The 26751-nt window shown below is 42.8% G+C and overlaps 3 protein-coding genes across 7 annotated transcripts in view; 2 read left to right on the top strand and 1 right to left on the bottom strand.

The window, feature by feature from the left end:
• LOC129708930 (cleavage and polyadenylation specificity factor subunit 6-like) overlaps positions 1 to 21428 on the top strand; it is a 33918-nt gene extending 12490 nt beyond the window's left edge. The window contains exons 7-10 of one of the 4 annotated variants that reach the window (XM_055655002.1): positions 526 to 620; positions 1264 to 1417; positions 1977 to 2354; positions 21213 to 21428. In XM_055655002.1, coding sequence (XP_055510977.1) covers positions 526 to 620; positions 1264 to 1417; positions 1977 to 2352 — 625 coding nt within the window. In that variant the 3' untranslated portion in view covers positions 2353 to 2354; positions 21213 to 21428. Of the gene's footprint in view, positions 1 to 525; positions 621 to 1263; positions 1418 to 1976; positions 4444 to 6977; positions 7376 to 21212 lie in introns of those variants that run through there. The other 3 variants (XM_055655001.1, XM_055655000.1, XM_055654998.1) reach the window with 3 other exon arrangements.
• The window catches only part of LOC129708931 (acidic mammalian chitinase-like), a 45615-nt gene continuing 25866 nt past the window's right edge, over positions 7003 to 26751 (top strand). Inside the window, exon 1 of the mRNA XM_055655005.1 lies at positions 7003 to 7040. The gene's annotated coding sequence lies outside the window, so the exon portion shown is untranslated. The remainder of the gene's footprint in view (positions 7041 to 26751) is intronic.
• Positions 8639 to 26114, bottom strand: LOC129708929 (acidic mammalian chitinase-like). Of its 2 annotated transcripts, none has more exons than XM_055654996.1 (11): positions 25436 to 26114; positions 24868 to 24900; positions 23848 to 24055; positions 21881 to 21937; positions 19220 to 19385; positions 16669 to 16793; positions 15465 to 15588; positions 14409 to 14591; positions 12597 to 12713; positions 10285 to 10444; positions 8639 to 9204 (listed from the first exon to the last, which is right to left on the bottom strand). In XM_055654996.1, exons 1-11 carry the CDS (start codon positions 25458 to 25460, stop codon positions 8657 to 8659), a joined length of 1746 nt encoding a protein of 581 aa, XP_055510971.1. In that variant the 5' UTR covers positions 25461 to 26114; the 3' UTR covers positions 8639 to 8656. The 2 variants fall into 2 exon arrangements, with proteins under 2 accessions (XP_055510971.1, XP_055510972.1); XM_055654997.1 differs by having other exon boundaries at positions 8639 to 9174.

Below are 26751 nucleotides of genomic sequence, written 5' to 3'. Positions count from 1 at the left end.
AGTTATGGAAGATTTTAATGATGAAGTGTTAAAAGAGCTTGAGAAAATGGATGAAAATCTAAATTTGAATGAAAACCTGGTGATGGTTCCAGTTTGAACCCACTCGTGGATTTATTTCTGTTACCTGTTGCCAATTATGCATGCATGTTTTGACGGAGAGCATGGGAGAAATTACCATTTTGCTGTTCCACCGTAAATGTGAGGTGGCACGATTTTACAACTAGACTACAATCTTGCCTGGCCATGGAGATCTCAATAAATTCTGCATGCCCTGTAACCTGGTGATTCAGTGCACATCAGCATTTATCCTGTAACCTGTACATTTTTACGACCTTGTTAATTATCCAGACCAAGTTCTTTTTCATAACTTGTAAGTATTTCTATTGATGTCTTGAGATATCATAGGGAGGCAGATTTTCAATAAACAACTTGCACCCTCAGTCCAGCATTTCGGATCCTGCACCACTTACCCTGCTGCAAATTGAACTCTCAAATCCTGCTAATTTAAGGCTGTTTATTTCACAGGGAAGCAGATCTTCAGGTAACACTTCAAAGCAGGCCGATCACAAAAGAACTCGAGACAAAAGAGCTTATTTTAACCAGTAATAACAAGAGCAAAGGTAAGTTCTCAATCAACTAAATACTAACCTAAAACAAAAAACTACAGATGCTGCAGATCTGAAAACAAGGATAATGCTAGGTATATACAGTGCCCTCCATAATGTTTGGGACAAAGACCCGTCATTTATTTATTTGCCTCTGTATTCCACAATTTGAGATTTGTAATAGAAAAAAAAAATCACATGTGGTTAAAGTGCACATTGTCAGATTTTAATTTTTATACATTTTGGTTTCACCGTGTAGAAATTACAGCAGTGTTTATACATAGTTCCCCCATTTCAGGGCACCAAAATGGTTGGGACACAGCAATGCCGTGTAAATGAAAGTTGCCATGGAGGAGGCCCAGGACAGAAAGTTCGGATTTGGAATGGGAGGGGGAGTTGAAGTGCTGGGGCCACCAGGAGATCAGGTAGGTTAATGCGAACGAAGCGATCGCCAAGAAATGGGGGACTCTGTATAAACACAGCTGTAATTTCTACATGGTGAAACCAAAATGTATAAAAATGGCCTTTAATAGAGCAATAGATGAGGTTGGAGGAGGTGCAGGCGAACCTCTGCCTCATGTTTTCATATCCATAATTTTTTTGTTCAAACGTGAATCAATAAATAGTTTCTGAGAACGTTTTTGCCACTCTATTTCAGATGACTCATCGGAAGATTTTGGGAGTCTCCTTCGGCTTGTTTCTTTCGTTAAAAAGTCAAAATCAGTTGCAAACGATGAGGACAACGAAACGTTAAATTGTCCTGCAAATCAGCGGCAGGAGGGAGAAACTAAAAAGGTTTCTTCAGGATTACGGTAATTTATATTTCTTGTAGAATACACATTGTTTATTAAATTTTCTTTTTATATTTGAACTGAATTTTATTGTCCATAGCTTGGTAAAAATCAGTGATTAAAGATGTGCATCCTGGTAATTTGCCAAGTGTATGAAAGTCATGAAAAAGTATGAAAGAAAAGAAAGAAAGGGTGGCACGTTGCCGCAGCGGTAGAGTTGCTGCCTTACAGCACTTGCAGCACCGGAGACCCGGGTTCGATCCCAACTACCGGTGCTGTCTATACGGGGTTTGTACATTCTCCCTGTGACCACGTAGGTTTTCACTGAGATCTTCGATTACCTCCCACACTACAAAGACGTGCAGGCATGTAGGTAAATTGACGTGGTATTAGTGTAAAATTGTCCCTAGTGTGTGTAGGATAGTGTTTATGTGCGGGGGTCGCTGGTCGGCGCGGACTGGGTGGGCCGAAGGGCCTGTTTCTAAGCTGTATCTGTAAAGTAAACTAAACTAAAATGTTCAGGCATATAAATACAGTAAATGGTTTGTACAAATGAGATTGCATCTTATGTCTCCATAAGGGAGCATGAATATTCAACGCACAGAGAAAATCGCAGATCTGGGGAGAGAAGTGGATCGGTGAGAGAACGTTCCAGGAGTCCGTGTTCCAGTGATGGCCATTATCAAGAGAATAAAATGGATTATAATCAAGATAGGCAAAAACCCCATCAAAGGCTTCGTTGTGAATATTCTCCTCATGAAGATCACCACTCAGACAGAAGCCAAGATCACAGAGACAGCTTTGGCCAAGAAAGTGCTTGTGACTCTACCAGATACCCTTCTAGAAATATAGACTCTTGGAGTGGTTATTGTGAAAAGAGTGGAAAAGGACAAGATTACAGTCCAGAAAAATATTTTGGCAGAAAACAAGAAAAGGATAGAAAGTACCAGTTTTGATGGTATGTGTGTTGATTTTGTCATTTTGGACAATATGTTATATATAGTAAAACCATTGAATATCTTGTAAATGAATATACACACTGAATATCTTGTAAATATGTCTACAGTGATGACTCAGTCTAGCATCTTCTACACAGAATTCCAGCTGAATAGATTTTCAAATCATCTTTAAAGGCACGCAGCCAATAATGCCTCTGTTATAAGATCAATTGTGTAATGTTGATGATTTTCATGAACATGCTCCATAATTATTTTACGTCTAAGTCGGCACCTGCTGTCCAGGTCCTTAAATATAGGCTGGGAATGTCGAGTGCTAGGTCTCTACCAACAGTTTATTTACAACTGCACAGAAAACAGGCCATTCAGCCTGATCAGACCATGCTTGTGTTTATGTTTCACTTAAATCTTTTCTTGTCTTATTAAATCTCTCAACATCTATACTGTACACTTCTGATTCTCCCGACAGTAGCGAGTTCTGCATTCCCACCACTCTTTTGGTACAGAAGACTTTTTTAAATTCCCTGTTGGTGTTATTGTAGCGTTGACCATTAGTTCTTCTTAGTGGCAAAATCATATTCTCTATCCAAAGTATTTCAGAATTAAACAAAAAACCTTTTCATTTGGTCACCTCTCAACCTTTTTTCGTGAGAAATGCGGTCCAGTTTACACTTCCTTTGCTGATATATATTCCTTCACCTTTCTGGTAGTCTTGTAAATGTTCTCTGTAATCTTCCAGTGCCTCAAACCCTTTTTAATAATATGACAAGAACTGTACATAGTACTTTAAATGTAGTCTGACCAAGGTTTCACGCGGGTTCGGCAAAACCTCACTACTCTTAAATCCTCCGTCTGTCAAACAAAACCCTTTTCACTTGTTTGCTTTTTTACTTTAGGGTGTTGCTAAGCTGCGGTGCTATTCTTATTGAATACCAAAACTATACCCCACTTAGAGACTAGTATCTTTGGGGGAGTAAGTGACCTGCCTATAGATACTTACGTTTATATCGTTGGAACTTATTTTCCATGTTTACTCGTACACTCTTGCAGTCTTTCTCAGCATTGGATATGTAATCAACTTGATATCAATCAGATTTAGAAACAGTGTCTTTGAATTCAGAGTCTAAATTCTCGATGTAAATCGTCAACAGCAGGGTCCAAGTATTCCACCTTCCACTGAATAACTAACCTTTGCAATGCTGCCTGACCGGCTGAGTTGCTCCAGCACTTTGTCTCCTGTTGTGTAAACCAGCATCTGCAGTTCCTTGTTTCTACATCATGCAATTACTCTTTCTCTCTGTCCTGAAGTTAGCTAGCAATCCATCGCGCTGCCTGTCCTCGATTTCTCAATCTCTGACTTTGTTCATTGATTCATTATGCTGTAGCTTACCGAAGATTTTTTGAAATTTACGGTAAAGTGTATCTTCTTTATTGCCATTGTCTACTTTCTCTGTTACCTCAAATTGTAAAAAAAAAATCCTTTTGAAGTACTTGTTGAATTTCACTGCAATAGCTCTAATTTCTGGACGTTCTTCTCTTCACTGTGGCAGGAAATCCTTATTTTCCCGCCTCTGTCAGGTTGAGCTAATGGACTCAAGTTCGGGTATTGATTTCGATTAATAATGCAAATCCCCCATTGTGAAATATTTAGTATGTTCAAAGTTGCCCAGGAGTAGTGGGAAGCGATAGGGAGATAGACCTGGGACATCTGGAGCGGATGAGAAAGCTTTGAGCTGGAGTAAATAGTGGTAGAAATGTAGTAAATACATGGAAGTTACAAGAAAATATGGTCATTTGGCTCAATGGTTCATGTTGGCATTTATCTCTTAGTAAATAAATAATCACATTCGCTGCCCTGTTCCACCATCTCTAAAGTTTTAAATTTTGATTTAGTTTTGCCTGCATTACTGTTCTTGAGTGATTCCTTAGCAGTATGATGAAGAAATGAAAGTTGTTTGTTCTCACCACTGCATGTCTTGTATTTAATTTTGTATTGGTGGCATTCTGTCAGAAACTGTTCTGTCTATCTGCTGTTTCATCCTACTGTAATGTTAAATACTTTTTTAATATGAATTTTTGTGATGAAAGCTATTTGGGCCTCTTTGTATTTGTATTTCCTCTGTCCACTCTCCAAAGCCTGGCTATGCCTTGCTGTGATTGCAATTGCAACCTGCAGACTACTGAAATTAAGAATTAATCTTTCGATTACGTGCATCAGTGTCTGGGTCTTGTAAAAAGAGCTTTTGCATTTTACGATCCTAATCATCCTTGAGTTACTCTTTTAGAGATTTTAAATCTGTCAATCTAAAGCCTCATTTTCTGCAGCATCTAGCCAAATTCAATTGGTTTAATTGGGGTTTGTCGCGATGCAGCACAGTAGCAGGCCCTTCGCCCACTGAGTTTGTGCTGACCATTATGCATCCAGCCTCAAACCTATTTTATTTTCCCCACACTTCCCTCAACCGACCACAAGTTGCATTAGCCACCTATACATGGGGCAATTTATAGAACCCACATGTCTTTGACAAGTGTGAGGAGACCGGTACACCTGGAGAGGAAATATTCATGTTCACAGGTCAGGATTGAACCAGGGCCACTGGTCCTATGAGGCAGTGGCTCTTCCAGCTGTGCCATTGTGTTGCTAGTAGAATTGCTACTTCACACTTGCCTTGTATCTGGTGGACAGCCTCGCCGCTAATGTGAGATTTAAGTCAAATTGCAAAAATTACATTTCTTTTAAAAAAATCTTAACGGTTATACTGCATTAATTTCAGGTACTTTTAAGTACATCCCCCCCCCCCCCCCCCCCCCCCCCCCCCCCCCCCCCCCCCCCCCCCCCCCCCCCCCCCCCCCCCCCCCCCCCCCCCCCCCCATTCTTATCCATATCTCTTGAAAATGCACTTGGCCCCTGGGCAAATTAGGACTATTTCCCCTCGCCCCTTACATTCGGTCTGAAGAAGGGTCCCAACCTGAAACATCACCTATCCAAGTTCTCCAGAGATGCTACCAGACCAGCTGAGTTACTCCAGCACTTTGTCTTTTGCAGTTCCTCGTTTATACTATTCGTATCACTACTCTCTACAAACTGCATTGTTAATCCCTTTATACTCATGTCCAAATTATGAATTCACAAAGTACCTCCATCTTATGTTGAAAGAAATGAGCAGGTCAAGCAGCATTTGTGGAGGCAACGGATGTAAGCGGACATTTCGGGTTGAGATTCTGCTTCGTGCTGCTTGACCCACTGAGTTCTTCTGCTGTTTTGTTCCACTTTCCAGTGTCTGCTCTCTTGTCATCATTCTTATGGACCATAACCACCCAATCCCAACTACTTTAGGCGAATTACTCGTAGTTCATTTATTTGTTTCTTCTTTATCAATATTGATTCCAGTGGGCTTTATTTTTCAATAAACACATCTCTAAACTGCACAGAATACTCTGACCAGAATTGAAGACCATCTGCTTTGCATTGGCTTTTGAAGGATTGCAGTCATAACTTTGTTACACAGATGCTGTCCTGTAAAATCATATTATTGAAATGTTTGCCAGTCTACTGTGTAATGTACATTGCAATGCAGGGGGTGTTTCGGACTGAACCAAGTGCAAGTGTCAACTCGTCAGTGACTAACTATATTCTCTGAGATTATTTATGTTTAATGGGGTTTATTTTAAATACAATTTCAGGAAAATGCATTGTGCTTCAAAAAAATTCAGATATTGCGAGTGTTAGATTTTAACTCCAGATAAATCACACTTAGAACATAGAGTGCAGGAAAGGACCCCTCTGCTCACATTGTTTGTGCTGAACATGATGCCAAGTTAAACTGATCTCATCTGCCTGTCCATGATACAAAACCCTCTATTCCTTGCACTTCCATGAGCGTATCTAAAAGCTTCTAATATGCCAATTTCATTTCTGCTTCCACCATCACCACCACCCTTGCAATGCATTCCAGGGCCACCATTCTCTGTGTAAACAAAAAACTTGCCCTGTACATCTCCATTAAACTTCCTCCTCTCACCTTATAGCTATGCCCTTTAGCCTTGGACATTTCCATCCTGAGAAAAATGTTCTGGCTCTCTACTTGGAGAGAATATAGTCACTTTGGGGAGAGTGCTGGCAATAATAGGTTTTCATTGAAACGTTTGCCTTCCTATGCAGATCTCACTCATTGACTGTACCGGTTGCAAAATAACATTGTATTGGTTTTGATTTCCATCATAATTTTAAGTTATCTCATGGTTTATACATTTTTAAAAACTTGGAAGGACTTCATAGAATAATCCGGTGCGTGTAGGAAGGAACTGCAGATGCTGGTTTAAACTGAGGATTGACACAAAATGCTGGCGTAACTCAGCGGGATAGGCAACATCTCAGGAGAGAAGGAATGGGTGATGTTTCGGGTCTAAACCCTGCTTCAGATTAGTGTGAAGACAGGTCTTGACCTGAAACGTCACCCATTCCTTCTCTCCTGTTCCGCTGAGTTACTCCAGCATTTTGTGTCTTTCTTCAATCCATCTTGGTATATGCCTGGTATATTTTGTTAACAGTGTAAATGTGTTCTTTGTTCTAACAATATTTCTATATTTTGTTTATTTCTGTTATACTTTCCTTTGTATCTCAGTAGAATAACAGTCACCTTTGTATGAGAAATGACGTGCATTTCTGTTTAACTTGAACCGATTCAGTAAGTATGAATTCTAATTCTCAAAAATATTAATCCACCAAGAAGAAATACGTTGAGTCTGGAGAGTAATTATACTCTAACTTTTTTTTACACGTCGATTATTCAGTGTCAGGTGTATGATGAAATAGTCAGGATCCAATTTGATACATTAATATGCCGACGATCAGATGAATTAACTTTCATAAGTATCCAAAAAAGTGGAGTTGATTTTGTATACAGTGAGAAAAGCCTGGTGAACTGAGTGATATGTTTAATGAATTAAGATGATGGTTTTTCGAGCGTTGCGACCTGCAGGGCAAATGTTTACTGTTATTGGAGCAATGAGGTTGGTAATTTATCCCCCCCCACATTCCCCCATCACTGTGCTGCAGCTGTAAGATGGTTTTAGCTGGTTTGCTACAATTTTAAGTTGTGGTGTGTGAAATATTTACTTGCATAACATTCAATAACTGAATTCTTGGGCAGTCACCACCTCTCATGTTGTTCCCATTTGGAAAAGTTATTTATCCTACCTCCAGATTGTAGGAAATCTTAACAATAAATGTGAACTTTTAGGAGGTTGAAAGCTTATTTAATTCTTGACATTACCATTCGGGAACCCCTCAACAAAACTATAAATGGAGAAAATAAGTGTTTTAAATTGCAGAGCAGGCCAACAGTGGAGAGAACTACCTATCAGAGGCAGTCCCTTTGTTCTCTCTCTCCCCCCCCCCCCCCCCCCCCCCCCATAACATTGAACGGTTGGCCAGATGGGCTGAGAAATGTTTGATGGCGTTTAATAAGCAAGTTCGGTATTGCGACTGCGCATGCCCAGGTCATAGTTCACTCGCCATAAACATTGTTGGTAGCTGAGCAGCTGTTCCTTCGTTTCATCCGTATTTTCCAGCTTTGATTCTTCTGGGTAAGCAAATGCTGCTTTCAAACTACGAACTAGTTGTATTTATTGTTCCTTTGTACAAAGCTACGATGATTTTGTCGATTTTATATAGCTTTTTGGTTCGGTGAGTGGGAGAGGTTGAGCAGGCTAGGACTCTATTCCTTGGAGCGCAGGAGGATGAGGGTGTACAAAATCATGAGAGGAATAGATCGGGTAGGCGCACAGTCTCTTGCCCAAAGCAGGGGAACTGAGAACTAGAGGACTTTGGTTTAAGTTTGTGGGGGGGGGGGGATTTAATCGGAATCTGAAGGGTAACTTTTTCACACTAAGGTTGGAACTGGCTGGCTTCCAAGAATGTAGTTGAGGCAGGTACTATCGCAATATTTAAGAAACATTTAGACAGGTACATGGATAGGACAGGTTTAGAGGGATATGGGCCAGGCAGGTGGGACTAGTATAGATGGTGTGGGCAAGTTGGGCCAAAGGGCCTATTTCCACGCTGTGTGACTATGACTCAATTCAGACTGAAGAAGGGTCCTGACCTTAAAAGTCGCCTATCTATTTTCTCCAGCCTGACCCGCTGTGTTACTCCAGCACTTTGGTCTAATCCAGAATCTGCAGTTCCTTATTACACCAAGAAATACTCACGTTATTTTGTGTTAGTGCACAAAGATCTAGCCAATGAAATGAGTTCAACTGTCAAAATTAGTTTTATTGCTCTTTCAACGTAACGCTAGATTCAGCATTTACAGAAATTATTGTAGAAGCTCCCCTTGGGACAGCTCCCTACATTGGTATCCTTATTCAGGCAGTGATAGTATTTGTTTGGTCTGCCAAGGATGGGATAGGTCCCATCTTCATTACTACTGCAGAAGGACACATCGTAGTCACTAAATGTGTTTGCACTGATGCATTTCTTGCTGACTGCATCGTAGAGTAGATCAGAGGAGCACTTCTTCACGCGCATCTGCCCAGCTTTGCATTTGTAGTACGAGGGAACCGGGATTGCATATGCACCGTCGAGCTTGGTTTTGCAAAAGTTACTGTCTGCCAAATTGATGGCTGGAATTAACCTGGGTGGCCAGACACATTTGTCTCTGCCCGCGTTGTATGAAGTACCTCTGGAGCACGTTAGAATCTCGGTGTCGTTGTTGGTACACTGATAGAAACTGTCCGCAGTACACTCCACTGCATAGTTACCATCCTTTTTACCTCCGCAAAATTCCAGATTGGGGCAGGGGTCGGATACCTGTGAATCTGATGAAGAAATGGGCAGTGGTGTTGTCTCTGAAAGTACGAACAGCAACATGATTAACTCTACACCGATATCTTCACGCGTAACCTTAATCCATTATCGGCATGATGATGGTGCAAAGCTCACTGATGATAATGTTTCAAGATGCCTCTCCTGGTCTGAACCTGTGTTCCGGGAGCTGCAGGAAATTCCCACACTACCACATGTAGGTGGGGGAAAAAAGATTTGGGATTTCCACTGTTGATTGAAGGATCCATCATGGAAGCAGACCCTTTGGCCCATCAAGTCCATGTCGACCACTGATCACCCATTCACACTAAGGTTCCTCTGGGCTCTCCAGTTTCCTCCCACATGCAGGTTTGTCGGTTAATTGTGTAGGACGCAGAACTAGTGTACAGGATGATCGCTGGTCAGCTTGGACTCTGTTTGCCAAAGGGTCTGTTTCCACGCTGTATCTCTAAACGTGAACAGCAAGTGAACCTCCCACTTCCCCCGGGCTTGTTGTGCATATCCCAGAGCCTACCTATTAACGATATTGCCCATATTGACAAGGAAGCAAAATGTGCTTCAAACTGCTGTATTAACTCATTTGGTTGCCAAGATATTTCCATCTCTCTCCGAGCTTGTCTTCTGCCGAAAACTAACTTGTGTTCTCCCTTTTTGGGGAGTAACTCAGTGGGACAGGCAGCATCTGTTGAGGGAATGGACAGACCCACAGATGCTGTCTGACCCACTGAGTTCCTTCAGCACTTTCTGTCTTACTCGAGAATCCAGCATCTGCAGTTTATTTTGTCTCCTCTCTTGTTTTGTCACTTTCCTGATTCTGATAAATGGAGCAAGATCTGAAATGCTAGCTGATCTGCGACGACTTTCTGTTATTGTTTCAGAACTCCAAGCACCTGTAGTGCTGTGATCTTCCATCTCATGTCTCCCTCCTGCATTAACTTATAATAAACTCTTTAATTTTATTAAATGTCCATTATTTTCAAAATTGCATACCCAGAAAGGTTTTGTAGACAGCATGATTATAATGGCATAATTAATGCTTAAATATTTGATAGAAAATGTAAATATCTTGATTTGAAATGCAAATGGAAATGTAATTTAGTTACCTGACGATTCATCCGTGGGTCCAGAACCTGACGAAAGCATAACCTTGAGTTTATTAATAAGGGGGAATTGTCCTTGGTTACAGGAAGTACCTTCATAATCATCCATATCGATTGTCCATACCATTGCACCCCCAAAGCTGTTATTTTTCAACCATTCCACCTGAAAATAATTTAACATTTAATAGGTATCCTAGATTGCAAATCATCTCGCTAATCCAGATTATTTAATAATTAATATTTAGCTGCAGATTTACAAGACCGACCCCATGCAAGGTCACATGGAGACCAAGGTTCATTTCCTTGAGTTCGTGCAGTTCCTTATTTCTAGATGCTTACATTAGCCCCAAAAGCCACAAAACAAACTGCCAGAGAAACATTGTTCTTGATTGCTGTCCGATTACCTAAGCAATACGGCTGCAAAATGGTGCAATGGTAGAGTTGCTGCTTTACAGCACCAGAGAGCTGGGATCGATCCTGACCACGGGTGCTGTTTGTTAGGCGTTTGTACCTTGTCCCTGAGACCGTGTGGTATTTCTCTGGCTGCTCTGGTTTCCTCACTCCAAGGATGTAGGTTAATTGCCTTCTGTAAATTGTAAAATTGTCCTTAGTGTGTAGGATAGCGCTAGTGTACGGGGTGATCGTTGGTCAGCGCAGAACCGGTGAGTGGAAGGGCCTGTTTCCGTGCTGTTATCTCTAAAATCAAAAAGTCAAGTCGCGTTCTGCTTATTGTCACATTAACAAAGCTTTTCTCTGCATCTCAGTACACGTCCGAAACGTCACCCATTCCTTCTCTCCAGAGATATTGTCTGTCCTGCTGAGTTACTCCTACATTTTGTATATCTCTAATAATAAACCAATGATACACACAAAATGCTGCGGTAACTCAGCGGGACAGGCAGCATCTCTGGAGAGAAGGAATGGGTGACGGTAAGACTGTCGGAGAACTGGGAAGAGGGAGGGATGGAGAAAGAGGGAAAGCAAGGTTACTTGAAGTTAGAGAAGTCAATGTTCGTACCGCTGGAGTGAAAGCTGTCCAAGCGAAATATGAGGTGGTGTTCCTCCAATTTGTGCTGGGCCTCACTCTGACAATGGAGGAGGCCCAGGATAGAAATGTCAGTGTGGGAATGGGAGGAGGGGCGGTTAAAATGTTTAGTAGCCGAGAAATCGGACTGGTTTAGGTGGTAGCCTGGAGATCAGATAGATTTAACCAATACTGATACAAATACAGTGAGGTAGAGGTGCAATGAAAATCTTGCTTGCAGCAGCATCACAGTTACATAGATTCAGGCAATGCACAAAACATAATTTATACATAAACTACATAAATTAAGCATGAATTCACGAGGCTCTGTAACAAACATGTCCAGTCCACATGTTCAGCGAGTGGATGGTTGATCTCAATCTTCATTCCATCTTCTGACCTTGCTTCTGCAACTATGTTTAACCTTGCCTGAGACAAAACTTCCCGCCACAGTGGGAACATCCTCTTAAAGGGCAATAACGAGGAACTACAAATGCTTGTTTTGTACTAAAGAAAGACACAAAGTGCTGGAGTAACTCAGCGGGTCAGGCAGCATCTCTGGTGACGTATCGGTTCGGCACCCTTTATCGGACATATTGCACGGGGGGGTGGGGGCAGGAACAAAAGTGGGAAAAGATGAGGGGCAGGACAGAACATGGTGATAGGTGAACACAGGTGAGGGGTTTCACCTGTTCACCCGTTGCTGTATAGCAATAAATAAATGGCCACATTTTTTCAATCCTTGCAAAGAAAAACATTTGGATAAATTATAATTTTTAACACAAGTCCAAGAATGATGGATATATTTCTTGAGAATTACTTAATGTTATCAACATTGAAACTAGTTTTGGTTTCACATTCTCAAGAAATAAATATCTTGGCCAACTGAAACCACCTGCCGTGCACATTATATAGCCCAGCTGGACTCATTTTCTCTTGGTTTTCTCATGACATACAAAAAAAAAGGCCATTTGGCCCATTGAGTCACACATGCATACTGATCACCACCTGCCTGCCACCTATATGGTAGCTAACTACAGTGGCCAATCCACCTCATGCAGCAATTTTTCAGATACGGGAGGAAAATAATGTGCAGGCAGAGAGAGTTTAACTTGGTATGTCCAGCACGGAGATTGTGGGCTGAAGGGTCTGGTGCTGTGCTGTTCTATGTAACTGGAGCACTTGGAAGAATTCCCTACAGTTAAAAGGAGACCATGTAAACTGCACATCTGCAATCCATTATACAAGATATATCAGGAACATGCAATAAATGTTCCAAAAAAATACATACCTTCTTCTCAAAGCTCCTCAAATTGTCATAAGAAACCCACTCATCATCTTTGTATGCGTATGGAATCTCCTGTTCCTCAATCCATTCTTTATGGGCTCCTTTCAAAAAGTCACACACCTGTAATAATAGCAAAGACCTTTATCATTGCTTCAAAGTGCTTCACGGTGAGTGAAAGATGCTACATAAATGCAGCCCGTGTCCCCTTGGAAATGTATTACGAGGGGTGACCTCTTTAATATTACTAGAATTCCACAGGGAGGATGTAAATGTTCCTGGTTATTTTGTTGATAGTTGTTATTTTATCTCCACCTCACTGGACATTCAAGATTCGAGAGTGTTTAATTTTCATAAATACCAACAATGGAACAATGAAAATCTAAAAATGACACAGCTTGTTGGAGTATCTCAGCGGGTCCGGCAGCATCTGTGGAGAACATGGATAGGTGACGTTTCAGAGAGTGCTGGAGGAACTCAACAGGTCAGGCAGCATCTCTATAGAACATGGATAGGTGATGCTTTCGGGCCGAGACCCTTCTTACTTGCAGAAACATATCAGGTCTGTAAACACAGTACTCATAGATAACATAATAAACTAAAAAATGGCAATATTTGTGTAAAAACAAAAGCAAAAATTTCCTGTAACCAAGACAATATGTTATTCTTAGTTTAGTCGGTGGTTGCAGTGTTCAAGAGCCTGATGTTTGTTGGGATGAAGCTGTTCCTGAACCTGGAGGTCATGGTTTTTCAGATTCCTGTACCTTCTTCCCGACGGCAGGGTTGAAATGAGAGTCTCTGATGATGCTGACTGCGTTTTTGAGACAAAGCCTCCTGTCAATCCCTTCGATGGTGGAGAGGTACTGTTATGATAATTGTTTTGGTAAATTTATAATGATAACATTTCCATTTTATAAGGTTAGATCGCATGGAAGCCAGAGTGAGCTTGCTCCCTGGATACACAATTGGTTTATGGAAGAAGATAGAGGGTTTGGAAATGTTCACACACAGGGTGGTGGGTAAATTAAACGAATTGCTAGCGGAGGTAGTTGAGGCAGACACAATAACAAGATTTCAAAGACATTTGGACAGGTACATGGATAGGAAATGTTTACTGGGATATGGGCCAAAGGCGGGCAGGCAGGATTGGCGTAGATGGGGCTTCTGGTTGGCATAGGCAGGTTGGGCCGATAGGGCTGTATCTGTGCTGTGTAATTATGATTCTATGAGAACTGTGTCACTGTGATAAGTAAATCATAGAGTGGAAACAGGCCCTTTTGGCCCAACTTACCGACCAACATGTCCCAACTAGATGATGAGGAGATGATGAGGGATAACGAGATGAGGAGAACTTTTTTCACACAGAGAGTGGTGAATCTCTGGAACTCTCTGCCACAGAGGGTAGTTGAGGCCAGTTCATTGGCTATATTTAAGAGGGAGTTAGATGTGGCCCTTGTGGCCAAGGGGATCAGAGGGTATGGAGAGAAGGCAGGTACGGGATACTGAGTTGGATGATCAGCCATGATCATATTGAATGGCGGTGCAGGCTCTAAGGGCCGAATGGCCTACTCCTGCACCTAATTTCTATGTTTCTATGTAACTACACTAGTCCCACCTGCCCGCGTTTGGCCCATATCCCTCCCAGCTCTCCTATCCATGTACCTGCCCAAATGTCTTTTCATGCAGATGTTGCTATGATAAATCTACATATTTCCAAGAGGGGCCTAATGTGTCGATTGCTAGTGATGGTGGCAATTAGTAGTGATAATTGAAGTGCATTCCCTTTCATAGTAGGGTCAAACTGCAGTCACACCGTACCTCAGAGTATGCTAAAATGCCAGCGGCTTTGCTGCAGTTCCCCGGAGTGCCAGGTCCACACGCTGCAGAACCAGGCTTGTTGTCGGCAGAGCAGAGAGTAAATGTCCGTCCGTACGTTGGGAATCCCACCAAGAGCTTTTCTGCCGGAGCTCCATTTTGCTTCCAGTAATTTGTTGCAAACTCCTACGAGAAAGGATTACATTGGAACTGACTTTGCCTGGGTATCTTCCAACCCTATGCAATGAATATTGACTTCCAATTTCAGGTAACTAGTCTACTAACACCCACTTCCATTTTTTTTTCACCACCCCATCTCTCTTCCCTGTGCCCCGCCTGGATACACACCCATTTCTCCTCTTCCTTCTCCCATTTCAAATATATTTCTTCCTCTGGCTTCACAATTCTTGACTCTTCTATGCTTATCTCCTTATCTCACACTTTTTGTCTTTTCATCTCTGGGCTTTTGTCCAACCATGTAGTAACCAGTAAGCCTCCCCTCAACTGTATCCACCTATCACTTTCCAGGCTTTGTCCCGATCCCACCACACATTCCAGCTGCAGCATTTTGGAGAGAACAAAGGAGGGCGTGGGGCGGGATACTTTGTAACTTTGTTGCTGCACTTTATGTGGCCACTCTTTGCATACCTGGCGTATGCAGAAACAAATAACTTCACTGTGACTTGTCATGTGGCAATAAAGTATTCGTTCATTCATTCATTCTCTGTGTTCCCAAATGTACATTGGCAAAGTAGCGCAACGATAGAGTTGCTGCCTGACAGCACCAGAGACCCGGTTTCTATCCTGACTATGGGTGCTGTCTGTATGGAGTTCGTATGTTATCCGCGTGATTTTTCTCCCACATTCCAAAGACGTGCAGGTTTGTAGGTTAATTGTCCTTCGTGTGTAGGCTAGAACTAGCGTATCGCCAGTCAAGCATGGACATAGCGATCTGAAGGGCCTCACTGTACCTCCCACGCTGTATCTCTAAACTAAACTAAACTTTAGAGAACTGGAGAAATGATGTAAATTGAAATCATGAAAGATGTCAGTACATACTACATTGAAGTATCTGTCATCATTATAGTCATCAGAGCTCTTGTACAGTGGACTGTTAGGTCCAGTTTTTAGATCCCATGGACCATGGAACTCGTAGGTCATCACACCGATGAAGTCCATGTGTCTGCAAAAAACAACAGCTAGTTGAGAATGGAACTGAAGGAGGTTGCTATTGCAGGCATTGATATCACGGCTGCAAAGATTGACAATAGCATTTACCACGGTTATCTTTCAATCTTCATCAAAACATAAGTGCTGGAGGCACTCAGCGGGCCAGGCAGCATCTGTAGAGGGAATGGACAGATGATGTTCTTCAGACTGTCTCAACCCAAAACATTGCTTGCCCATTCCCTCCACAGATGCTGTCTGTCCAACTGAGTTCCTCCAAGGTACACAAAATTGTTGGAGAAACTCAGCGGGTGCAGCAGCATCTATGGAGCGAAGGAAATAGGCGACGTTTCGGGCCGAAACCCTTCAAGATTCCAGCTTCTGCAGTTCCTTGGCTCTTCTGGTCAATCTTATATAGGAAATTAGAATGTAATTGATCCGTATAGATCCATCTAGCCAGTTATTGCCAACCCAACCAGTTCACTGGTTTGAAGAAGGGTCTTGACCCAAAACATCTATTCCCTCCGCAGATGCTGCCTGATGTGCTGACTTCCTCCAGCACTTTGTGTTTTAATCAAGATCGCAGCATCTTCAGTTCCTTGTGTCTCCATTTCACTGGTCCTTTCACCACATCACTCCCTCTCCTCTTGCATTACTAATATTGCCACCATAGTGGTTTATAAGTTTGTTCTCAATTATTTTTCCTTGGTTGCAAATGTCTTTGTGTCTCCTGCCCAGTTTGAAGTGTTCATTGGATAGTTTTGTAACGCCTTGGCCCTTATTCAAAGCCGTGGTTATTATTTTCAGTAGAAACAAGGAACTGAAGATGCTGGTTTACCAAGGACAGTGTTGGAGCCACTCAGCAGGTCGGGCAGCATCTGTGGTGAACATGGATAGGTGACATTTCAGGATGGGATCCTTCATCAGTCTGAGGAAGGGTCTCGATCAAATCATAACATATCCATGCTCTCTTGAGATGCTGCCTGACCCGATGATTTACTCATCACTTTGTGTCTTTCCTCATTGTTTTCAGTTTTACGATGAACATCTTCAAAGCTTAAAGCCGCACCAGGTACAAAATAAACTCCCAACGTACTCTGAAATCTTCTCTATTTCATAACCTGCTTGAATGTTTCTTATTCCAGATGCTACAACAGCAGAAAGTAGCAATCGTGGTTTGTTGGTCTCGTTTGATTCCTTTATAAATTCTTCCTGGAGTTCCTATTAGTTAATAAAATAGTGAAGAGTTTGTCAGGCAGATGACATCAATGATATCTGATGAACGACAGATTACAAATGGCATGGACTTAATGAATATATAATTAACATGGAGAAGACGAGGGCATTCGATCCAATTTGTGATCCCAGCTACAAAGACAGATGTATACAGCAATTCGTTCTTCCCCCGCACAATTAAAGCATGGAATAATCTCCACCCTACTATAGTTACCCAACCAGATGCAACTACATTTAAAGTAGCTCTTTCTTCCCAATAACCCTTTCTGGCTTAATCCCTCCCTTCACCACCTCCAGTTTAAATTCCATTTGGAATATTTTGGAGGACCAAGAAACCAAGAACCAAGAACATGGTCATTACTATTCCATTGAATTACATAACACTATACCTGAATCCAATCAAGCCATACACAAGAACAGATACAGATGGGAATAAGGATGGATTTCCAAAATGGAATTGAGATTTCAAACGGTTTAGTTTAGTTTATTATGGTCATGTTTACTGAGGTACAATGAAGTGGTTTTTCTGTGCTATCCAATCATTGATTAGACTATAGGTGATTAAAATCAAGCCGTCCACAGTGTACAGATACAGGATAAAGGGCATAACATCTACTGCAAGGTAAAGTCCGATTAAAGATCGTTCAAAGGTCTCTAACGAGGAGGTTGGGAGGTCAGGACCACTCTCTAGCTGGTGAGAGGCCGGCTCAGTTGCCTGGTGACAGAGGAGCGAATGTATAGGAATGTTTCTCATCATTAATGATTATGACTAGGTTGCATTATTTCCTGTGGAATACGCCAGCCCCAGGGTGAAGGAGAGGCCGAAGGTCTTGGGAAAGATGCTTTGTTTCAGCTGACCAGAAGGCTAGATGGGGCGGGAGTGTGGTGACTCTTTGCTGTTTGTCACTGAAGTTCCACTCTGAGTCGGAGGGTCAGACATTGTGGAAACAGGCCCTTCAGTCCAACTTGCCCATGCCGACTAAGATGCCCCATCTACGCTGGTCCCACACATCCCTCTAAACCTTTTTTAGCCATGTACCTCTCCCAATATCTTTTAAATAATGTTATAGTCCCTGCCTCAACTACCTCCTTTGGCAGCTCATTCCATATACCCACCACCAATGATCCTATAGCGGAGCAAGATAGACCACTCCTGCTAAATGCAATGGGCTGACATGTAGTATGCAACGGAGCGGAACGTGGGCCTTTTTTTCATCCATTCCAGTAACCCGACCCGACTCGCAGTGTAATCAACGTTGCGGGGGAACAGTTTGTGTTAATAAATTAATATTCTGAAAATGAGGAGAAGATTTTTGCTAAAGAACTTTTATTTTTACGAGGATGTTTCCGTAACCGGCTTCCATCTCCGCACTAGTATCTTTGCTCCGCTACGGGATCTTTGGTGCGGAGACGGAAGCCGGTTACGGAAATGGGGCCGAAAATTACCCACGAATTTGCCCATGATGGTACTGCAGTCTTTCTCGTCGAGTGGTCGACCTTGCTCGCTGTAGAATCTTTGCCCACCACCCTCTGAGTGAAGAGTATATGGAAACTCTTTGCTCCATTTGGAAACTGCTCCACCTTTTAGCATCCCGATTCCATTTGGAAATCTATCAGTATTTCAGTGCCGACACTATACCAAGTTAAACTAATCTCTGCCTGAACGTGATCCATATCCCACCATTCCCAGCATATCCATGTGCCTGTCATGAATTGAACGTTTTACAACCTCACTTCTGGGTGGCGACCCGAAATGTCGGCTGTCCGTTCCCTCCACAGATGCTGCCTGTCCCTCTGAGTTACTCCAGCACTTTGTGTTTCTCTCCAGATTCTTTATTGAACGTTACTGCCGTGTCTGCCTCCACCACCACCCCTGGCAGCACGTTGCAGGCACCCACCACCCTCTGTGTAAAAACTTTGTCCAGACAAGTTCCTTGTGTCTCGAGATTTGTGATGCGTTCAGCTCGCATAGAAACATAGAAATTAGGTGCAGGAGTAGGCCATTCGGCCCTTCGAGCCTGCACCGCCATTCAATATGATCATGGCTGATCATCCAACTCAGTATCCCGTACCTGCCTTCTCTCCATACCCCTGATCCCTGATCCCCTTAGCCACAAGGGCCACATCTAACTCCCTCTTAAATATAGCCAATGAACTGGCCTCAACTACCCTCTGTGGCAGAGAGTTCCAGAGATTCACCACTCTCTGTGTGAAAAAAGTTCTTCTCATCTCGGTTTTAAAGGATTTCCCCTTTATCCTTAAGCTGTGACCCCTTGTCCTGGACTTCCCTAACATCGGGAACAATCTTCCTGCATCTAGCCTGTCCAACCCCTTAAGAATTTTGTAAGTTTCTATAAGATCCCCTCTCAATCTTCTAAATTCTAGAGAGTATAAACCAAGTCTACACTCACCTGGACCAAGTCAGTGTAGCGTTGCTTGTCTTCGTGTGGGCTGCGGTTAAAGCCGGGGAACTCCCAGTGCAGGTCTAAACCATCAAACTCCGCTTTCCTCAGAAGCTCGATCGCAGACGTAATGAATAGTAAGCGAGTTTCTTTACTGGAAACCATGGCGGTGAACCTGACATGAAATATGTTTGGGAAGGAGGTAGTCAGCATAATCTTCATGCATAAAGCTTCTGGCCTTGTGATAAATGGCTGAGAAGGATGTTTTATTTTTTACTAGAACTCTTGGCTCTGCTGGAGTTCCTGGTTGCTAACCATTTTAACTCCCCTTCTCATCCCCTACTGACCTTTCTGTCCTGGATGCCTTCACCTGTATCCACCCATCACTCTCCCCTCACAACAATCCATCTGTAGAAGTGTCCAAACCAAGATGTCACTTATCCATATTCGCCTCAGATGCTTCCTGACTCGCTGAATTACTCCAGAATTTTCCTGCCTAGCACTTGCCAGGCTTTGTCATGCCCCACTACCCTCATCCAGCCCCCCCCCCCCCCCCCCCACCACTGTAACGTCTGAAGAAGGATCCCAACCCGAAACATCACCATTCCATGTTGCTGAGAGACTCACTACGTTTCGCTACATTAAGGGACAGAAGTTTAGGGGTAATATGAGGGGGAACTTCTTTACGCAGAGAGTGGTGGCGGTGTGGAATGAGCTCCCAGTGGAAGTGGTGGAGGCAGGTTCATTGGTATCATTTAAAAATAAATTGGATAGGCATATGGATGAGAAGGGAATGGAGGGTTATGGTACGAGTGCAGGCAGGTGGGACTAAGGGGAACAAAATTTGTTCGGCATGGACTTGTAGGGCCGAGATGGCCTGTTTCCGTGCTGTAATTGTTATATGGTTATATGGTTTCTTCGCCACTTTGTGTCTTTTTTTAATTTTACAAGTCCTTTCAAAATTGAGTTTTCCAAACTCAGCAGATGGATAATAGTGAAATATTCCCCACCTGACAACACACACGGCCCCTGATGGCTGCTCGGTACGCTGCTATTCCACAAAACTAATCCTTCAAAATGCCAGACTTTGAGTATTTGAAGTTTCTTATTTCTGTAATAAACGATCTGGAGAGAAACACAAAGTGCTGGAGTAACTCAGCGGGTCTGGCAGCATCCGTGGAGGGAATGGACAGACCACGTTTCGAGTCGGGACCCTGGAGTGAGGTTTAGTGGTTGTTATTTTCCATTCACCGGTTATCCACTGAGGTGACCCAAATATACCAGTGATATAACCCTGATATCACCACTCCCAGACTGAGGAATGGCTTCTTCCCCTCTGTTATTACGCTTCTGAATGGTCCATTCATAAACTAGAGTACTGTCCGATTCATCTCAACCCCATTGCGGACATTGGACTTTGTCCCTGGAACTGATGCGCTACAATGTTGAGAACTATTCTGAACTCTATCTCCCCCTTTGCTCCACCTATTGTACGAGATTGAATGTCGGGCAGATGATACGGAAGCTTGAAAGGGGTCACTACCAGACTCTGATCTTATTTTCTTCCATAAGCTGGGGCACTGTCCCCATTTTCCAACCTACCTCATTGCTACAGTTGACTTTTTCTCTGGAACTGTTACGTTACAATGCTGAAAAACTATATTCTGCACCCTGGTATTTTTCTCTTTGCTCAACCTGTCGAACTATGGATAGACACAAAGCTGGAGTAACACAGGCGGCATCTCTGGAGAGAAGGAATGGGCGATGTTTCGACCTGAAACCTCATCCATTCCTTCCCTCCAGAGATGCTGCCTGTTCTGCTGAGTTACTCCAGCATTTTGTGTGTATCTTTGTTGTAAACCAGCATCTGCAGTTCCTTCCATCACTATTGTACACCCAATGGGCTGAATGGCCTAATTCTACTCCTATGTTTTATGTTCTTGCAGTACTTGTGTATGACATGAATGAATTTGTGTGAATTGTTTGACCATTTCCTCCACAGATGCTGCCTGACCTGCTGAGTTCCTCCAGTGCTTTGTGTTTCACTCCAGATCATTTATTACAGAAACCCATGTAATAAACTTCAAATCCATGAAAGTTAGGCATTTTGAAGGATTAATTTTGTAAACCAATATGTACATGGATAGATGCGTTCATTTGTTATCTGATATGATTGGATTTTATCACGTGATAAAAATAAACATCCAGTTTATCTGTCTTCGAAAGTTCAGTGTGATCTATTAAACTCTTTTACTCAGTTAAGCAGACAGGTTTGATTGCATACATATCTACTGGCACACAATCTGGGATAGTTCTGTATTTTCTTGTGGTCATTGACCCAGTCATCAGTTTAATTTAGAGATACTAAAATGGAAAGAGTCCCCTCGGCCCACCGAGTCCAGGCCGATTATCGATCACGAGTTCTATGTGATCCCACTTTCTCATCCACTCCCTACACGCCAGGGGCAATTTACAGAGGGCCGAGTATCCTTTAATCCAACATGTCTTTGAGATGAGGGAGGAAACTTGAGTCCCCGGAGAAAATCTACATGGTCACATGGAGAACGTGCAAACTCCACATGGACAACACTTTCGGTCGGGATCGAACCCGTGTGTCCAGCGCTGTAAGGCAGCGCTCTCTCTCAAATTTCATTCAAGAAAGAGCCTTACTTTTCAGTTCCGAAATTCCAGCCTCCAATGGATAAGAGTGTTCGTAAGTTTGGGTTTCTGTGGAAATCAGAGGACATTATTTTTTTTTTTAAAAAGCACAAAGGCATGAAAAATAAATCTGACTCCATCAACAACTTTTCATTTTTGGAGGTCAGTACAACAATTCTCTGAAGTGCTTTCTATGGCCCAGCCCACGTTGAAGTGCTGTGAAGTAACAACACAAGGTAGCTGGAACAGCCTCCGTCTGAAGCTACAGTTTCCATGTCCTTTACCCAATAAATAACACGCTGATGGGTAAAGTTACTCTTTTAGATTCCATTTAAGACGGATAACACAAGCACACACGTAAACCCCATCTACATGGAGTCCATACAGACTGCATATTTGTACATTCGTCATATCTATTTAGTTTTAGAGATATAGAAACATAGAAACATAGAAATTAGGTGCAGGAGTAGGCCATTCGGCATATAGCGTGGGAACAGGCCCTTCGGCCCACCGAGTCTGCTCAGACCAACGATCACCCCGTACACTTGTTCTATCCCACACACTGGGGACAATTTATAGAAGCCAATTAATCTACAAGCCTGAGGTACACAAAATTGCTGGAGAAACTCAGCGGGTGCAGCAGCATCTATGGAGCGAAGGAAATAGGCAACGTTTCGGGCCGAAACCCGACTTCAATCTACAAGCCTGCGTGTCTTTGGAGTGGGAGGAAACCGGAGCACGAGGAGGAAACCCACATGGTCACGGGGAGAACAGTTAAATGAGTGGACTGGGAGCTGGATTATTGATCCAGGGATATGAGTTCAAGTCCCACTATAGCCAGTACAAAATTTAAATTTAAGTAATTGAATAAATCAGAATTTTGGGCCGCACTGTCTTACAGATTTTTGCAGCTCCAGAGACACGGGTTCGATCCTGACTATGGGTGCTGTCTGCATGGTGTTTGTATGTTCTCCCCGTGACCTGCGTGGGTTTTCTTCGAGATCTTCGGTTTCCTCCCGCACTCCAAAGATTTACAGGTTTGTAGGTTAATTGGCTTGGTTTAAGTGTAAACTGTCCCTAGTGTGTGTATAGGTAAGGTAGTCTTAATGCGTGGGAATTGCTGGTCGGTGCAGACTCGGTGGGCCGAAGGGCCTGTTTCCACGCTATATCTCTAAACCAAACTAAACTAAAGGAGGCTTGGGAATTGGAAATGACTAAAGATGGATAAATCCACAGTGGTTTAATGCAATTGTGAATTATGAAAAAAAAAAGTTCTATTTGCCAACACTAACTAATTAGTTTCAGTATTGAACTCTTAACTGTTTTAACAGGACACTTAATGGTTACCACGGAAACCTTTCTCGTGAGAGATTTCCTCTCATTATTTTAGACTCATTTCTGCACAGTACAATATGTTCATACATATATTTAATATTAAGCTGATGGTAATTTCCTGCATAGATTTTGAAAACCAATTCCTCATTTAAACAAAAAGTGAGATAGACATAGAGTGATACAGTGCAGAAGCAGGCCCTTCGGCCCAAACTGCCCACACCGGCCAACATGTCCCAGCCACTCTAGTCCCACCTGCCCGCACTTTGTCCACATCCCTCTAAACCTGTCCTATCCATGCACCTGTCCAACTGCTTCTTAAATGTTGGGATAGTGCCTGCCTCAACTACCTCCTCTGGCAGCTTGTTCCATGCACCCACCACCCTTTGTGTGAGGAAGTTACCCCTCAGCTTCCTATTAAATCTTTCCCCCTTCACTTTAAACATTTGTCCTCTGGTCCTCGATTCCACCACTCTCGGCAAGAGACTCTGTGCATCTCTATTCCTCACATAATCTTATCCACCTCAATGAGATCACCCCTCATCCCCCTGCACTCAACTGATTGTGATAGTTTCTTGTGAAGAGATTTGCAGTGGAATTAAACATTTAAGTTAACAATCATTGCAAGGTCTCGTAAATTCACGTACCGTTTTTTCAGATTATTAAACGACTCGTAGAGGCTTTCATCCTCTGTCTGCTGTGGGACCATTTCATGGTTCTTGCCAATAACAGCGAAGGCATAGACCAGATGTGTACATAACTTGGGGTTGATATCTTCTGGTAGGAACTTGCAGTTTCCTCGTTTATGTGCCCAGTTTGTGTAGTAACAAACTATCTTGTAGTCCTGGCTTAAAACTGGTTTAAAAAAAGTTGTCAGTTGATTTTTTTATCAAATACAATTAGAAAACCCATTTGAAGCTTCGAAATGGAAGCATTTTCTACTGGCAGATAGCCTTTGTGTAAATGAAAGCAGAAACAAAGAACTGCAGATGCTGGTTTACACAAAAAGAGACAAAGTGCTGGAGTAACCCAGCGGGTCAGGCATCATTTCTGGAGAACATGGATAGGTCGAGACCCAGCTTCAAAGCTCATTCCGAAGAATAATCTTACACCAAATCGTCACCTATCTGTGTTCTCCAGTATTGTGCTTCTTCTTAATTCAGTCTGAAGAAGGGTTTCGGCCGGAAACGTTGCCTATTTCCTTCGCTCCATAGATGCTGCTGCACCCGCTGAATTTCTCCAGCAATTTTGTGTACCTTTGTGCTTCTTCTTCATCCCCTTGCGTATGGTGTGCACAGCCTAAAGTTGTCGGACAACTTGTTCTATTTGATCTTATTTGACTGTGCCCGTCGGATTGATTGCATTAATCGAAACAGGGCGGACCACGTGAAGGTTGCAATCTCCCCACCCCCAGTATTGTGCTCAATAAATGAAAGTATTTTCGTACAATGATTAACGTAGAAACATAGAAAATAGGTGCAGGAGGAGGCCATTTGGCCCTTCGAGCTAGCACCGCCATTCACTGTGATCTACAGTAAATTGCTATCAACACCTGTATTTGAGATTTTCACTCTGCCACAAACGACAGCTATTTGATTAACTTTGACCGATGACGGCATAAATATTCATGGTGTTGGTATGGGATACATTCAGTGCATGCTGCTTACCATTGTATGCTTGTAACAACAGCAGGAATCCCACTGAAATAATAGAAACAAAATATAGAAAAACTTGGACTCAGACAACAGACAAAAACATATATAAACATTAGATGAATTGCACATAAATGAGGTATAAATTGAATGGATTGAAAGATATATCATGGAAACTCTGTGGCCCACCGAGTCCACGCCGACCATCGATCAACGGTTCGCAATAGTTCTATGTTTTCCCACTTTTGCACCGGCTCCCCACACACTAGAGACAATATACCAAGGCCGATTAACCTGCAAACCCGCACATCTTTGGCATGTGGGAGAAAACTGGAGCACTCTACAAGATGGTGAAAAATAAAAAGACTGGAAAAATAAATCTGAAGACATTGGGGCGAGAATACGCAATGAGAAAACAAGTCCACAGTAGCGCAAGGTGTGGTTCGTAGTGATTGGTTGGGTAGGATTAGAGTTGTGCAGGATAGTTCAAGAAATTGATTAAAAAATCCATCATGTTTGCAAGGTTTAAGGCCATTAACCGAGCTTCTGATTGTTCAGATATATAGTTGAATGTCATTCTTACCAGCGCAGAAGATGATCTTTACCATCTTGTCCTCTTGTGCAGGGAAGGTTCTTCCACTGATGCCAGTTAGCACTATGCACTGGTCTCTGTCTGACCAGCCTATGGATATCTCACGACAACAGGAGAGTGTCAGAATGTCACCTGGGCAATGGGAGAAATGCAGCCGCAATTCCAATAAATGATCAACTAAGCAGTGATAGTGAACAAGGTAAATGTGGGTAGAAATGCAGGAAATGTTTGAAGTTCAAAGGTACTAGATAACCCAGCGTGCAAAGTCAACATGGGAGCATCTTCTCCCAGGGGTCTGACTCTCCCCCGCTACCGAGGAGCTTGGAACCTCATCCGTGGACTGTGGTGGACTCTCCAAACATCTCCACCCGAAACGGCACCTGTTCCTTTCCTCCAGAGATGCTGCCTGATTCGCTAAGTTACTCCAGCTTTTTGTGTCTGTCATCCTTCTTTCCAATCTACCTTGACCCGTGCGACACAAAGTGCTGGAGTAACTCAGCGGGACAAGCAGCATCTCTGGAGAGAAGGAATGGATGACATTTCAAGTTGAGACCCTCCTTTATAACAATAGTTGAGTATAGGAGCAAAGAGGTCCTTCTGCAGTTGTACAGGGCCCTAGTGAGACCACACCTGGAGTATTGTGTGCAGTTTTGGTCCCCTAATTTGAGGAAGGACATTCTTGCTATTGAGGGAGCCCAGCGTAGGTTTACAAGGTTAATTCCCAGGATGGCGGGACTGTCATATGCTTGGAAAATGGAGCGGCTGGGCTTGTACACTCTGGAGTTTAGAAGGATGAGAGGTTATCTAATTGAAATAAAGATTTTAAGGGTTTGGACATGCTAGAGGCAGGAAACATGTTCCCGATGTTGGGGGAGTCCAGAACCTGGGGCCACAGTTTAAGAATAAGGGGTAAGCCAGTTAGAACGGAGAAGAGGAAAGACTTTTTCTCACAGAGAGTGGTGAGTCTGTGGAATTATCTGTCTTGTGAGTCTGTGGAATTATCCAAGTGGCAAAAAGTTCCAGGCTTGTCTTTCTTGGTATAAAAGTGTGGACGGAATTTAGTTTAGTTTATTGTCACGAGGTACAGTGAAAAGCTTTTGTTGCGTGCTAATCAGTCAGCGGAAAGACAATACATGATTACAATCGAGCCATTTGCAGTGTATAGATATGATAAGGGAATAACGCTTAGTGCAAGGTAAAGCCAGTAAAGTCCGATCAAAGATAGTCCGAGGGTCACCAATGAGGTAGATAGCAGAGCAGGACTGCTCTTTAGTTGTGGTAGGATGATTCAGTGGGCTGAAGGGCCT

This window comes from Leucoraja erinacea, chromosome 24 (assembly GCF_028641065.1).
Source record: "Leucoraja erinacea ecotype New England chromosome 24, Leri_hhj_1, whole genome shotgun sequence".
Taxonomy (NCBI): Eukaryota; Metazoa; Chordata; class Chondrichthyes; order Rajiformes; family Rajidae; genus Leucoraja; species Leucoraja erinaceus.
This window is presented reverse-complemented; position numbering and strand designations above follow the sequence as displayed.

Coding starts and splice junctions, on each gene's coding strand:
- LOC129708929 (XM_055654996.1), bottom strand. CDS start 25,460: ATGGTAAAGATCATCTTCTGCGCTG. Junction 24,056..24,867: donor GTTGTTACAAGCATACAATG/GTAAGCAGCATG, acceptor TTTTTAAACCAG/TTTTAAGCCAGGACTACAAG. Junction 21,938..23,847: donor TTTAATAATCTGAAAAAACG/GTACGTGAATTT, acceptor TGATTTCCACAG/AAACCCAAACTTACGAACAC.